Source organism: Haplochromis burtoni, unplaced genomic scaffold, assembly GCF_018398535.1.
Source record: "Haplochromis burtoni strain Fernald_Lab_line unplaced genomic scaffold, NCSU_Asbu1 Contig_163, whole genome shotgun sequence".
Taxonomy (NCBI): Eukaryota; Metazoa; Chordata; class Actinopteri; order Cichliformes; family Cichlidae; genus Haplochromis; species Haplochromis burtoni.
Window position 1 is genome coordinate 1,185,796 of NW_024582524.1, and position 15,723 is coordinate 1,201,518.

Below are 15,723 nucleotides of genomic sequence, written 5' to 3' on the forward strand. Positions count from 1 at the left end.
TTGATGGACACATGCATAGTTGGAGCATTTATGCTGTAGTCACAATAAAACTGGAGATAATGGAGTTAAAAAGGTACACCAGGGAGCACATATAAACCTCTCTAGTTAACATAGTTAAAAAAATTTTCTTTTTCCAGAAAAGAAAAAAGCTTAAATGAAAAACCTTTAGCTGTAGCTTGTGCTGGACTAGGTTGAATGGAATATTTCCCAAGGTTTGCCATTACAGCTGTGTTTTTTCTCCTCCTTTTTTAAAAATAGTACTCATGTGTTTTGTTATAGTACTCAGGTCTGTATTATTAAGCTTTTGAGTTACAGATGGTTGATGTTTCAGTTTTACTCAAAGAACGCAGTTTTTGGTAGATTAGTCTCATTTAATACCATTGTGAAGTATCTAGGCTAACCAAGCTAGCTAACTAGTGTTAGACTGTGTCCCCACAGAAAGCAGGAAGAAGCACATTGCTTTGAAGCTGACAGTTGGTCCCTAGTGGATGTTCTAGGCCCCAATTGCTGGCAACTCTCCTGGTGTTGCCCAAATATTGTCACAAAACACAAACCATACATCAAATAATTCCTTCAAAGCTAATTCTTTAGCGTTCTGTGGTCTACATGGATGCAAGCAGAGCCCCTGAGTAAGTCAGAGTCCTGTTAGCGGGCGTTCAGAAATCAAAGTCGTCATGTGGTTCATGTAGCTTTCAAATAGTTCCTGCAAAGGCTTAGCAGGCAGTTGAAATGTGTGGTGATAACATACAGACTTGTTTGTTTGTTTGTTTTTAACTTCCCACCTTTCAAAAATGTATCTCACACTTCTGTGCTGCTATATTTGTCACCATATATTGGAAACCTTCAGAAATATTGCGAGGCTTGTGATGAACCACCATTGCTTTAACTGAAAATGGTCCATTGGAGAGATTGAAGACGGTGCAGCTCTTATCAATACCATCCTTCCAATGGCTCTGGATGCTAGCTGCTTCCTGTGTGGATTCAGCTGTAGTCTTAGCTGACAACGCTCCTGGTATTGTCCAAGTACGCTCCTAAAATAAGGCCCTACTTAGAGAGACTACTTTGAATGAGAGTGTTATAATTTTCTAATTCAACTCTTAGCATGAAAGCATTTCTCACCATGTCAAAAATCATTTCAAACTAATTCTAACTTTAACACTAACATCCAGTCCTGAAAACGTCACTCTGAGATGTGTATACAGGTCAAGTGTAATTTCCTGCCTAAAACTTAAAAAAACCAAAAATTCAAATCACTCCTCACAAGTACAGATGTAAAGACCTGTTTTCGTCCTCACTGTGATATAAGTCCCTATGGGTTGGTGTGCAGTCAGGTTCAAGTCCCCAAAGGGCATCATAAACTAGCCTCCGTGCAGAAGCACAAGTGTCCACTTATTATCTATCTGTCTCTCTCAATGTGACGAAATTCTCCCCTATCTGCTAATGCATGGTCAGATCTGTGGACGTTGTGTAATAGCAAACATGCATTAAAACTACCACACTGTCAAACCACACACACACACGGGCAGACAGAGTGGGCAACAAAAGTCAATAGTGAATACTTATCGAACCATGTTACACACTCTGTCCTACTGCCCTTGTCCTCCACCGGCCTCCCTTTGCTGGTGTCAAGTAGTGTGTCTAAACTGGCACATGTGTGCGCGCTGGAACGAATCAGTGGTGCGCACGGGTCTGACACTTGACATGAACAGGTGTGAGAGGGACACATGGAAAAAAGAGAGGAGGAGAGGACAGAGAGAGAGGAGGTGAAAGGTTAAAATCGTTTAGTTCCAGCTTTTCCTCTTACCCTCATTTGCCTACATTGGATTTTATTATTTAAACAGTTACATAGGTGGTAACTGCGCAGATGAACATGTCACTCAAATATATGTATATATGTATGGATATAAGGTTAAAAATTGAAAGATTATTTTATTTGTTTGGGGGGGGGGGTGTTCTTCTGCCTATAAAGGCTAGAATCTAAAATTAAAAAAGAACACGTCAGTCCTGTCAGTGTCTGTGGAAATATCTTTCCAAATGTGTGTGGGTGTGTGTTTGATCTTATGCAATCCTGTGATATAGTGCTCTGGGATGCCACTATGGTTATAACTCACATAGAGTTTTTTCTGGGAGTCTGAGGCATAAAATCCCCTCTTCATAAAGACTTACATATGTGTGCAGGAAAATTTTGCCGTGCTGGGTAAAACCATAAGTTCAAGTGCAGTATAAACACTATTAAGCGTAAGTAAACAGAGATAGCATACCAACATTTGCACTAGCAGGTACATGAGCCGTGTCTTTATTTTAATCTTGGTTAATATAATTATCACCTCTAAGCTTCTTTTGGGCTCAGCCTGTTCAATCTGAATACAGAACAAAATCAGTTAAACTGCTGTTTGCATTGTCAACTGCAGATAAAGCCCCTATAGCTATCTAGGAGAAGCCTGCACAGAGTGTTTGTCCTCAAAACACAGCACAAGCAGGGATGTGTGCTGGAGTGCATGTGTGAACATACATGTACGCTGACCTCACATAACTACAAGGCTAAAACCAATTTCACAAGCATAGAAGGGTGTTTTGGGGGTTTTCTATAGAACTTTATGTGAGTGTGGGAATAATACAACTAAATAAACATCTGGAAATTGCCACTCCCTTCTGTAGTGTGTTCATATGTCGGCTTCTCTCTCGGCAATGCTTATATAATTTTATTCACACTGATTTGTCTATGCGGCGCTCAGGATAGAAAATTACAGGGTGATTATGAACATCATAAATCAGCATGACTCAGATTGCAGAATGAGCGACAGACTTTTAAACGTGTTATTTATTGTGCACCCACCTTTCAGCATGGCATGTTTTATGAGATTCAAGATTCAAGAAGTTTGTCATTGTTCAATTGTTTCAACCAAGGTATGCAGAACATGCAAAACCTTTAAGCAGATGGACAGCAGCAGAAGACGGCACTGGGTATCACTCCAGTGAGCTAAGAACAGGAAACTGAGGCTGCAATTTATATGGGCTCACCAAAAGTAGACAGCAGAAGATTGGAAAGACATTTCCTAGTGTGATGAGTCTTGATTTCTGCTGCAACAACAACATGAAAGCATGGATCCATCCTGCCTTGAATCAATGGTTCAGACTGCTGATGGGGATATGATGGTGTGGTGGATAATTTTGGGAACACTTTGGGCCACAGCGTACCTGATTATTGTTGCTCACCATTCCATCCCTTTATGATCACACTGTACCTTTTAAAGTTTGATTGCAGGAGGATAACACACAATATAACAAATCTCAAATCGTCTCAAAATGGTTTGCTGAAAACGACAAGTTCTATATACTCAAATGAGCTCCACATTGACCAGATCTCAATCCAATAGAGCACCTTTGGGATGAGGCGGAACGAGAAATTCCATCTCGGATGTGCAGCCGACAAATCTGCAGCAGCTGTATGATGCTATCATGTAAAAATGGACCAAAATCTCGGAGGATTTTCCAGCACCTGGTTGAATCTACCATGAATGAAGGCAGTTCTGAAGGGAAAAGGGGTCCAACGCAGTGCTACGAAAGGGTACCTAATAAAGTGTCGATAGAAAGGGAGAGAGACAGACTGTAATGACCCGACTGTCACTTGTGGTTTGTGTCTAAGTTTGAGGCATGTGTGGCATCACATGACTAGTCAGCCACGGACATGTGGCTCATGTGACCAGTCTGTGATCATTTCCAGTCTTTGGCAAAAGCCAGATGAATATGAACGTGGTAATGACGATTTTTTTCTTTCGTTTTTGCACAGGACTTATTCTCCAGCTTTCAACTGGTAAATAGAATTTTGTGGGTCACCCCATACACTTATGACCTGGTGCCTGACTTTTGTAGTTTTGAGGAACTTTAGTAGCGGTGGTTAACATGGATGCGTGTATACAAATGGCTCATCTGGAGTCCTGCTGTGGATGTCACTGTAGAAAATAAAGAATTTAACAGTATGTTGCTTCCTCCACCAACACTATTGACTCAGTGCTCTTCCTGATTAGCTGAAGGCTGTTTTTAAATGTTTCTATTTTCAAAGCTTTTATATTTTTTTTATTTGTGAACACAGTGGAGTACTTTTACTCTGATTCATCTGCACAAACACTGGTAGGGTTCAAAGTGGCCTGCGTGGCTTTATAGCTACTCCATTTTCAAAATAGGCCTAAACATGCTAATGGGTTGTTTTTCCTCCACTTCATAATTGTTCTGTTATGTTGATAATAAAAAAAAATAATGGAAAAACAACTGTTGTTGATTTGGTTCTATAATTTAATAATCGGCACAAAACATGTTGTTTCTGTAATGCAACTTTGCAGCTGCAGAGTTCACACATGGCAAAAAGATAATAGTAAGAAAATATTTACACATATAATACGGATAAGTTAGTATATACTTAACCTAAATATGATTATGGGGTTCATACAGATGACAAATGGCTCCTTTGACAGTAACGTTTGCATATGCCTGGGTTAGTCAAAAGATGCCTGACTTTGACTGTGTCAGAGCTTTTAAATGTCATGGATGTTTGGATGAGTGGAGCCCAAACAGATGGCATCCAGGGTGTGTGGTGCCTGTTATGACATGCGCAACAGCAGCTTCTCGTTAATGGTTACTAACCAGTAACACTAATAAAGTGCAACTCTTTTAGACACTGGGTTCAGAGAGTCCATGCAGAGAAGCATCCTGGCTAATTTAAAAGTAAGTTAAAAAGATAGAGAAAGCATAATTAAAATAAGATTTCTTAAAGCGTGCCAACCCAAAAGTTCGTCTCTGAAAGGCTTTTAGCTTATTAGAAAGCACCAGCACTGACATGATTTGTTTACCGCATCTGATACGCCTAAGCTCAAAATCCTAGATTTGCTCTGCATATCCTCCAGTACCTATCGACAAGCTTTAAAGAGGAAAAACAGACTGAGTCACTCAAGGACAGAGTGCTGAGTCAACCTGTCGTCTTCTTTGGAATTTGTATGTTTTGCAAAAAGCAGTCAGAGAGAAACACAGCACTGCACCGCAGCATCTTACAGCTGATTCAGGTTTCTGTAGCTGGATGGCTCTTCCAAGGAATCGCTTAGCCCTTTTCAAGAAAACCACATGGAACCAAGTCCTCTCTGCAGGCAGGAAGATATAGTGAGTACAGGAGCCACATCTGCTGGTCAGAAACATGAAGTGCAATTATGTGAACACGTAAATCAAAAATTACCACCTCTGAGATATTTACCCTGATTTAAACTTGTTAATATTATCTGGCCAAGGATTCGATCCAAAAGACTGAATCAGTGTGAATGTGATTGCATCAGTGGAAGTGTCGTGCTGCAAAACCTCATGAAAAAAGTGAAGCACTGGATATTCTTTTGCCTGTGACCCACATTTCTAACAAAGTTTCACAAAAATTAGCAACAAATGGCAGAGAAATTATCCACATTAACCCTCCAGGGTCTCCACTTCTTTCTCCCTTAATAGAAAAAATTGGTTCAGCTCCAGGTACGGCTCTTCTGAGCTCCCTGCTGAAGTACTCTGAAGTTAAAGTGTATAAAATAACAATAAATATTAAAAAAGCTGGTTTTCCTCCTGATATAAAGGCAAAATAAATAATAAATATAGTCCTAGCAGTCATCTGAGCTTTTGTCCTCTCTTTGAGAAAACACACGCACTGTTACGTTTCAGTGGTGCGTCCAGGATCAGGAGCCGGAACAGAAGTTGATGCTTCCTGATCCAATATCAACGGTATCCTGGGAGACAGAGCTGTGTGTGGGGGGTGGGGGCGGGGGCAGCGTATCTAAAGATCAACTACAAACTGTGTGTTTCATTGTGTATGTGTGTTAAATTCCATCTGTGAAACTCTGGTAACCCCCTTGAGACTGGCAGCTCCTCTCCCCCTCCGTCACTGTGAATTGTCACCATATCTCTACTCCAGTCTTTGTGATATAAAAGGCTTTGTTTGGGGATTCATTTTCTCCCTCATTCTGTGGTTGAAACATAAAGTGATTTCACAAGGACAGTAGCTGGCTTTAAGCACAGACGAGTCAGTTCATGTTCTCTCTTTTCTGAGAATTTTGAAGATGAATGGAGGACGAAACTGGCAAAGACATTCAAGCATAGCTCCTCGATATTAAAAAAACTTGGCTCTTCTCTTACATGTTCACTGTTTTAAACCTCTAAGCCATGAAGTCATCATCTTCTAGGACTGTCAATCCAAATATACAAAGAGTAAAGTAAGAAAACAAGGGCAAAAGAGAGCGCAATGGCATACAGTGAATGCCGCTGATGTGGATTTAAACCAGCAATAAGGCCCATGCTGTGTTTTTAACCACTAGATCAACCAAATCCTATCTATCCATCCATTTTCTTCCACTTATCCAGTTCAAGGTCATGGCTGAAGCTGGAGCCTATCCCAGCTGTCATAGGGCAAGAGGCGGTACATTCTGCACAGGTTGCCAATCTATCACAGGGTTAACGCAGAGATTCACACTCTGGCCAATTTAGAATCACCATTTAACCTTAATCAAATTAAACATGAAAGTCTCTGGACTGTGGGAAATATTGTGAAATAAATAAAATAGCGACAATCACTTACAGGTAGACTTTTTATGAGAAAATATAGGCCTGAATCTAAGGTTAAGATATGAATCTGAAAAAGATTAACTATTTTGTTGGCCTGTCAGAAATGTGTCTGGGTTTTAACCCTTGATGATCCCAAACTCACCCCTGAGGTTAGGTGCAAGTTGCTAAGGTGCGCACACACACACACAACCCAACCCACAAATACATGTGGAGGTTTCAAGCAACTTAAAGAAGTCCAGACGCTTTTCTTTGCAAGCTCCTTTGATTACGATGACCTGGATGACTGAGAACCTTCACAGACATGTGGAGGTTTATGTATATATTTGAGCCTGTGTGGATTAGAGCAGCGGTCCCCAACCCCCAGGCCTTGGACCGGTACCAGTCCGTGAGTCGTTTGGTACCGGGCCGCGAGAGTTAAGGCTCAGGTGTGAAATGTATAGTTTTCAGAGTTTTCATCGGTTTTCAGCGTTATTTTGTTATCGTTTTTATCGTTTACTCGGTTTTCCTGGGTCTTTTCATGTGTGTTATGAATAAATTTTATTTTTTTCGGTACCGGTACTACTTTTATTTTGTTGTATTTATCCGCGACACCTTAAAGGCCAGTCCATGAAAATATTGTCGGGCATAAACCGGTCCGTGGCGCAAAAAAGGTTGGGAACCGCTGGATTAGAGAAATTCCAAAATAAATGCAAACCTGTGAACCCAATTCTTGCTTTTCAAAGTCATCAAAGATGTATGCTGTAGAATCAGTCCACTCTTTTCAAAGAAATCAATAATACTCGGTGTCAAGTCTTGAAGACAAAACTGAATACTTCCGGTAAAAATGCTCAAAATAAAGCCACGCGCCCGCTACAATCGTTAGCCATCTCGAGCTATTAGTTTGTTTAATATGTCAGTAGAGTAATTAATTGCCGTGATAAATATGTGTGGATTTTTTTTAAAGTATCAAGTTCGGGAGACACACACATCTAGATGCATCACAATGCTCACTGATTCAAAGTATTTTATTTTGACGTCAAACTCGCTGAGCTTCCGGTGTTTTTCCCTCTCCATCCGTTCAACTTGACCTGTATCCATAGCAACCACAGTAACTACAGGGCCCTCTCTCAGAGCATCCCGTTACTTTACGTGAAAGCTAAGAGGCGGTATGACAGCAGTAGCTCATGGAGGAATAAAACCGAGCAGGAAATAAGAGTCGCTGGTTTTTGAATATATTTTTTTATCATTTGTGTTTTAATTTAATTCGCTGTATTTTTTGTTTTGTTTTTTGTTAAATGTTATTGTTTCGAAAGACATGACTCCCTCACAGAAAGCACGGTATGGATGCGAAGGGGGGCGTAACGCTAAATTAAGATTGTCAGGTGAGTCTTTGGTCGGGCTGAATCGAGTTTACGTGCAGCTAAAATAATTTAAAACTGAGTGTCTCAGCCAAAACTTTGAACTACAAAAGTAGGTGGGAAACATTCGCTTTTAGCTACTAAAAAAATACAAATATTATTTAACTAAAATCTTAAAGACTCTTTTTTTCATAGAAACCATTCTGAAACGAGGTAAGCTTTAGAAAGCGTTTTTATGGTAATTGATATTAATGGTCTCTGATATTCATATCCTCATATATTTGGGGCTTAATTAATGAGATTAGTAACACCTGCGCTATAACGTCATGCTAAAAAAATGGCTGTTTTGAAAAAGACTAGCCCGCAAAGGACATGAAAAATAGTTAACCTCACAATATATATTGCCTAAGCTCAAAACACACACACACACACACACACACACACACACACACACACACACACACACACACACACACACACACAGAAAAAAGGCTGATTCAGTCTTCTTTGACTGGTCACAGCTGGCTCTTTATGGGACATGAGTGTTTTTCTGTGTCCACTCTGAAAAGCTTTTTGAGTGTGTGTGTCTGCTCACATTTTGGGGGGGGGGGGCTGCTCATGTTGAAGGTAAAGTCTTGTGTTTTTGTCTGTTGTTCTTTGTGTGGAAACAAAACATAAAACCCACAGCCCTGCCGACTGAATGGATAACATCTCTCTGTCTCACCGCATTGCCAGAAAGTGAAATGTCAAAGATGCTGTGTGGGTCTCTAATGATTCATTAATCATGCAGATTTTGCTGAGCCCTAAATAGGTCACACAAGCTTTTGTTGGTGTGGGCGTGTGTATATCTGTAACGGCTTTTCATGACTTAAGGAAGCCTAAATAATTCAGCCAACGGGGCAAGGTGCTTGAGGAATCTCAAATGGCCTTTGGACTCTGTAGGATGGAAAACACTCAAATCTGATCAGCCGGATTTGCTTTCACACTCACACAGGCTCACAGGATGAGGAGCGGGTGTTGTGTTACTTATGAGTTTCTATTGTATACAAGTCTACAAGAGATCTACCAGCCATGTCAACTTGAGTCAGTGTTATAGCACACATTCATAAATCCAACTTGGTTTCCGTGTTTGTTCCTCTACCCCTCCCTTTGCTTCAGGTCCTTCTGTACCCATGTCGAAACGTCCAGTTGGGGTCCCCCAGCCCTGGCCCATTCACCCTCATCCTGCAGAACATGCTCGCAGGTCCCACTTTCTTCCTCCACCTCCTCCTCTCCTCCCCCTATTCCACACCCGGCATGCAGAGGAGAGCGCTGAGCGGCCTCATCTGGTCACCATTGTCCGCCCATGTAGCCAAAGCAAACTACGGAAGGTGAGCTAAATGTTGACTGTTTTTGGTAGCTCTTTAAAATAAGGCACAATCTTACTAGTGCCTCACAGACTACTTATGAGACATGTTAATACAACCATTTTTGGATTAAAACGATATCAAAAAATCCCCTGTGGTGACTTTAATGCTTTCTATTTGATAATAATGCAACACAATGATGGCTTGATTCATGGCAACTCTTCATCAGAAGTGCTCATACAGTCCACTGGAGATGTTTATCTAATGAAGAGAAGACCCAATAACATAAAGGAAGTGTTAGTAGAAGAAAAGAAGGGACACTCTAAAAGTGATTCTTATTAATAGTTAGAATCAACCTGATTTATTAACCACTTTAAAGACAGTATTGATGATTTATAAATCCCTTCTAAAAGTGATGATTTGATGTTTTCAATTTCTAAGAATATAATTTAGATGGGATGAATTTCCTAACCTAACAGTGATTTTTGTCTCTGGGCTTGCAAGGTAACAGTATTGTTGAACCGCAGGGGTGTGGTGTCCTTTGAGCAACTGCTGTTGGATATCTCAGAGGCACTGGGATTTCCTCGCTGGCACAGAGCCAGAGTCACAAGTCTTTACACAACTCATGCACGAGAGGTGAGGCCCAACCATGACCAGATTATCTTGAAAAAGGAGCAGGCAAAAATGTGCAGAAGGCCCCTATTAACCTCCTGCACCCCACACATTCAGTATACAGTTCAATGTAGAGATTTGTGGTCATTTACTCCAACCTCAATTCTGAAAAAGCTGGGAAACTGTGTAAAATTTAAATAAAAACAGAATGGAACGACTTGCATATTTTATAAACTGAACATTTATTTACAGTAGAGCATTGAAAATATATAAAATGTTTTAACTCAGAAAATGTACCATTTTTTAAGATCAAAGACATCCAACACTGATTTTTTTTGCCCTGCCTCTTGCACACAGAGATTTTTCCAGAATTTCTCTCTGAATTTTTTGACGATGTTATGCACTGTAGATGTTTGGATATTCAAAGTTTTTATATTTTTAGGTTAATTTTTACTATTTGATAATGATGTGTTTTTACATTGTTCTGAAATTCTTCTGTAATTTGTTAATATTTTTTGTTATAGATGGGTGAGCCATGTTACTGACCTGATCACAATTAACCTAAAGTTCTAAATTATTCCTCTGGCTGTTTCTTTTTAGTACCACTTAGTTTTCCAACTTTTGAGATGCGTTGCTGCTATCAAATTAAAAAAAAGATCTGTTAATAAAATACTGAGATTTGCAAATCATCTCATATGAATATTATTTATATTTGGCACATATTTCAGACTTTCAGACTGAGGGGGAAAATGTGCAACTATAAAACCCCATTTGTGCAAGGTGCACAGTTGTTGTTTTTTTCTTTTGTGTTCAAAAATGTTTTGAATGCTCTGATTTGGCCACAGAGAAAACATATTTGGACATAAAGCAGTATGGTATGTATGTAAAAGTGACAAAGACTGGGACTAGGGGTTCCAGGTCTTCAAGACCGTGTTAGGCTTTGCTGTACTCCACAACTGACTGACAAATGAACCAATATAAACTTAGCTAAGAATAAAAGATATTCAATGTTTTCTTTTCACAATAAGTTGCACATTTTTCACAGGTTTAATCTGAGAAGCATCCCTCACAGTTTGCTCTGTACAATGTTGAGCAAAATAATGCACATTGATAGTATATTTCTCAGACAAATAAATCATTGCACAAAATCTATTAACTTTGCTTTTATAATTAGCCAGAGCATTTTAATATAGGTTGCTACAGCCACATAATCACAGTACATGAAATTAAAAGAGGTGGAAAAGATCAAAAAGAAAAACATGATTTTATATTAAATATAAATATTTTAGCAGCCTTATGAAATTGATAGAATTTTTGCTGCAGATCTGATGTCTGTGAGTGTGTTTTTTTCACCACTGTCTCTGTCTATCACAGGTTAAGGGTGTGTGTGATTTTTTCCGAGGGGATGTCGCCTTCCTGGCTCTTGGTAAGGCTCGTCCTGAGTTGAGCAGTGTGCAGGAAGCTTTGGAGGAATTATTTCCAGAACATTCACATTACCGATCAAGTGCGCAGCGGGCCTGGGAGAAGAGACTAAGGCCACCGCCAGATAAAGCAGCCAAGGCTGACAGTGGGTACAGCGAAGGGACCGACAGCAGTGGGACTTACCAAGAGACATGCCAAGACACAAATACACATGCCAAGCCTTATACTAATACTCACACATCTCAACATACAGACACACATGAGGCAGACAAATATAATTCTGACACACAGAAGTTTCATAAAAAGAATTCATGCAGAAAATCTGTTCACCTTCCCAACCACCTGCAGAGGCTAAATGTGAGGGGAGGAGTCAGAGTGCATCAGCCTTCTCTGATTGATCCTTTTAAACATGAAGAGGTTCCAAGAAATGCAGACATACCATCTCCTACACTTTGTGAAAACTGCTTAGTGAGAAGACTTAAACATCAGAGTCCACAACCGATCAATGTGCTATCAGCGAGGGTCCCACTTCCTCCTGTGTCAAAGAGGCAAAAAGAGCAGGAGGCAAAAAAGCCGGATATCTATAACAACCCATCATCTCCTCGACCAATCAGCAGAGATGAGGAGAAGAGCCATATTCAAAGTGCAGCTCCAGACATTGGTGAAGCTCTTAAAGAATCACAGAATAAAGAAACCTCTGACCCCCCCACCGATGGCAGAGACGTCACCCTGACAGACATCGAGCAATGCTACGAATTTGGACGTGTGGTTGGAGACGGGAACTTTGCGGTGGTGCGAGAGTGCCGCCGTCGTGACAATGGTCAAACCCTCGCCATCAAAATAGTAGAGCGGACCAAACTGATTGGTCGAGAGCACATGATGCAGAATGAGCTGAGTCTCCTGGGGAGTCTGCGTCACCCTCGCATAGTGCGGCTGTTCGCTCACCACCACACAAACACTCACTCCTATCTGGTGATGGAGCTGGTGAGTGGAGGAGATCTGTTTGAGGCCATCAGTGACCGGGGAAACTTTTCAGAGGCAGAGGCAGGACTGATGGTGTCAGATGTGAGTGAAGCTCTGAATTATATCCACTGCAAGAGCATCGTCCACAGAGACCTCAAGCCAGAGAACCTCCTGGTGGGTTTCAGGGTAGTGAGAATGATTGTTGGGTTCTCAAGTTCTTGTGTGTAAAAAAATGATAATCAAGCTTCTTTTTTTCATTTTAACATAATACTATTCAGGGTTTTCCCTGGCTTACAAAGGGTCCTTAAGGAGGGTGATAACAAACATTAACACAATTGGACCCCCTGGCAAAAACACTTTGTTAACTTAGTTAGCAGAAGTCAATATTAGTGGTTTAAAGCAGTGCATAGATGAGTTAGCAAGTGTGTGACACAATACATGCGTGCTAAAACAAAATGAAAATAACTCAAATGAAAGGATACTTCTGCAACAAAACACAAGCATGCACACAGCAAAACATAACATCAAATAAAAGTACAAAGTATATTTTTTATGAAATAAAAACAGGTCGGTCATAGTTTTGTCGCATGCCCATCATGTTAAGTAACATTTGTTAAACTAATACCTTTCTAGATTTGTGGTTAGAATACAAAAAAACCCAAAAAACCCCCAAAGCAAATAGATACAGTTTAATAATAATGAATAAACAGAGATAACTATAGATTTAAAAAAAAACACTGCTAAAAGCAGATGGTAGTTGAGATCCTTTATGTGTCTAGTAATCTTAAGTCTAGCAGATAAGACTGAGCCTAGAACTGAACTTTGTAGTACGCTACACAAACTGAGGTTAGAAGCCACAAAATGACTTTAGATTATAGCAGCTATTCTTCAAATTTTTCTCCCACCAACACTCGAGTTTGACACACTCTCTGACTTCATAAACCAAAACAGCCACATCAACACAACTGTGCTGTCAGATCATCATACAAGTATTATATATAATGTCTGTAGAGTAAGAAAGTGCAATTATTTTTTAAACTCCAAGATGCACAAAAATGTCAACGGGATAAATATTTTGATGACCTCAAAGACTCAAAAAATTCAAACCCAACTTTGCCTCCGTGGCTCACTCTGTCTGTGTTTTATTTCACCTACTCCCTTTCTCAGATAGAGCAAGTCGCTGCTGGCATCTGCAGGCTGAAACTGGGAGACTTTGGTCTTGCCATGGTTGTAACTGAGCCAGTCTTCACCATATGTGGCACACCCACATATGTAGCCCCAGAGATCCTCTTTGAGACAGGTGAGGACTTTATGTGACTCCTCTGCCTGAATTTGGGTTGCGTTTTGTTATTCTGAAAAGTTGTACTTGTTTTTTGACTATCAGGTTATGGTGTAGCAGTGGATGTTTGGGCTCTGGGTGTGATTCTCTATATCCTGGTGTGTGGCTTCCCCCCATTTCGCAGTCGTAATCGTGACCAGGTAGAGCTGTTCCAGCTAATAAAGCAGGCACAGCTTAATTTTCCATCCCCCTACTGGGACCCCATATCAGAGGGTGAGTTAAGTATAAGTGTACAAGTAAAAGTAAAAGTACTCGTGTAAAAGTGTAAAAGCAAATATGTGTATACACACATATTTACAGCGTGTTTTTTCTCTGTGTGCACTTGTGTGCAGAAGCGAGAGGCCTCATCCGAGCTCTCCTTCAGCCGGACCCCACCGTGAGGCTGACAGCAGAGCAGACCCTCCTGCATCCCTGGGTGAAAGCAATGGCTTCAACTTGCAAGCAGAGGGCGCTCACAGACAAAACTCCGAGAGACACAGAAGCCACTGAAGGAAAACCAGAAACAGTCCAGAAACCACCTAAAACAAACACAACAGAATCACTGACAGACAAAACAAGAAAACGCACCATCAATGAGGAGAACGCACTGAAGGAGCTTGGCAGACAGGATGAGAGACAAACAGTAATGAGCAGTGGAAGAGGACCGGATAAGAACAAACCAGCAGAGCAACATCTAGTGGAGGCAAGCCACTTATCCCCACAGGACGAAGAGCACACACCCTCAGAGGCTTCGACTGGTCAACATAAACCAGAGGCTGCCTCTACAGATAGACGAGAAACACAGTGTCCAAGTCCAAAGCTGCTGAACTCTAAATTCAATCACCTTGATTCCCCCACAGCAGCTGAAACTGAACTTCTACCGCAGATTAAGACACAAGCAAAACAGACCAGAATGCAGACACCTACAGGTTCTACACCTCCAACCAACCCATCCTCCACCCCTGCTTCCTCTCTGCATCAACAGAACTTAACTTCTGCACCGCAAAACCATAACAAACCAGACGCACATGCCACCACCATCGCCCACCCTCCAACTCTGTCCTGATGTTACTGTCAATCTCCCATTTGTGTGATGAGATCAGGGTCATTAATTTCATTGTTCCGGACAATACTGTTGATTTCTTGGCAGCTGAATCCTTCAATGGCCTGCAGATGAAGCGATTTTTACTCTCCTGGGGATGAATATGGTCGGATTAATGAGGCTGGATACATCTCATAAATGTATGTAATCCATTTATCCTGCAATCAGAAACTAATCACCATGTTGTGTAATGACCGAGTAATGACCAAGGCACTGTCTGTGCAATACTGTGAGAGAAGGATGGAAAGGAAAATAGTGAAGCGCAGTTTCTGATTTTTTTACATGCTGGTGCATTAAAAATGCATTTTTTAGTCAATTTTTGGTATTTTTTCTTTTTCTTCTGCAAATTATGGTTAACTTTGAGAGTAAAAGGTCATGTATGCCACTGGTTTTAGTAGTTATTTTTAGCTGTAAGCTGAAGCTGATCCAGCCTCCTTTTATACTTGATATACTTTTATATTAGATGTTCTTTCCTAGAAATCTGTCTTATTTATCTAGCAACATTAGTTTGTTATCTGTTCATGAAATAAAAATATACATACATTTATATATTATTTGTCCAAATAAATTCTGTTGGCAATACAGTGTGTTGGGTGTAACCAGCTTCTGTAAATTTGAGTTTATGTTACTGATCCTGTGTGATGACAGACAGCCATCTGTGGCAAATGGGTATGTGGTAAGCTCAAATAGCTAGTAATGAAGATTGCCCAACACCGCGAACAGGGTGAGCACATAGGGCTACTGGGTAAAGTGTGTGTACATAGCTGAGTGGGGCTGCAGGCCATTCCACACAGACCAAATAAGGCAGATCTGTGCGTCCAGTGGGAGTGGTTAGATCTGTCCCTCCTGACTGCAAACAGCTGACCTTCTGACATCCTGCCCACCCCACCCAAAGCAGCCAAAGCACAGGCATAACACCCCCATCCTTTACATATGAAACCCTCCCAGCCCTCGGTGCTCCTCAAACAAATATCTAGGACATGCAAACGCTTATAAATGCTTATGACCTCGTAGTGGTAGTTATTCAAGCACTACATG

At 40.7% G+C, this 15,723-nt stretch overlaps 1 protein-coding gene across 1 annotated transcript; it reads left to right on the top strand.

Annotated features, from left to right (window-relative positions):
• The first annotated feature begins 7,687 nt into the window (after positions 1-7,687).
• On the top strand, positions 7,688-15,237 carry dclk3 (doublecortin-like kinase 3). Its single transcript, XM_005932975.3, has 7 exons — positions 7,688-7,946; positions 9,081-9,292; positions 9,773-9,904; positions 11,255-12,439; positions 13,433-13,565; positions 13,650-13,817; positions 13,937-15,237. Exons 1-7 carry the CDS (start codon positions 7,880-7,882, stop codon positions 14,647-14,649), a joined length of 2,610 nt encoding a protein of 869 aa, XP_005933037.1. The 5' UTR covers positions 7,688-7,879; the 3' UTR covers positions 14,650-15,237.
• The last annotated feature ends 486 nt before the right edge of the window (positions 15,238-15,723 follow it).

What these genes read in the sequence shown, in the direction of transcription:
- dclk3 (XM_005932975.3), top strand. Translation starts at nt 7,880, where the DNA reads ATGACTCCCTCACAGAAAGCACGGTATGGATGCGAAGGGGGGCGTAAC. An exon ending in CGCTAAATTAAGATTGTCAG is followed by an intron (nt 7,947 to 9,080) that starts GTGAGTCTTTGG and finishes CCTTTGCTTCAG; the next exon opens with GTCCTTCTGTACCCATGTCG. An exon ending in AGAGATCCTCTTTGAGACAG is followed by an intron (nt 13,566 to 13,649) that starts GTGAGGACTTTA and finishes TTTGACTATCAG; the next exon opens with GTTATGGTGTAGCAGTGGAT.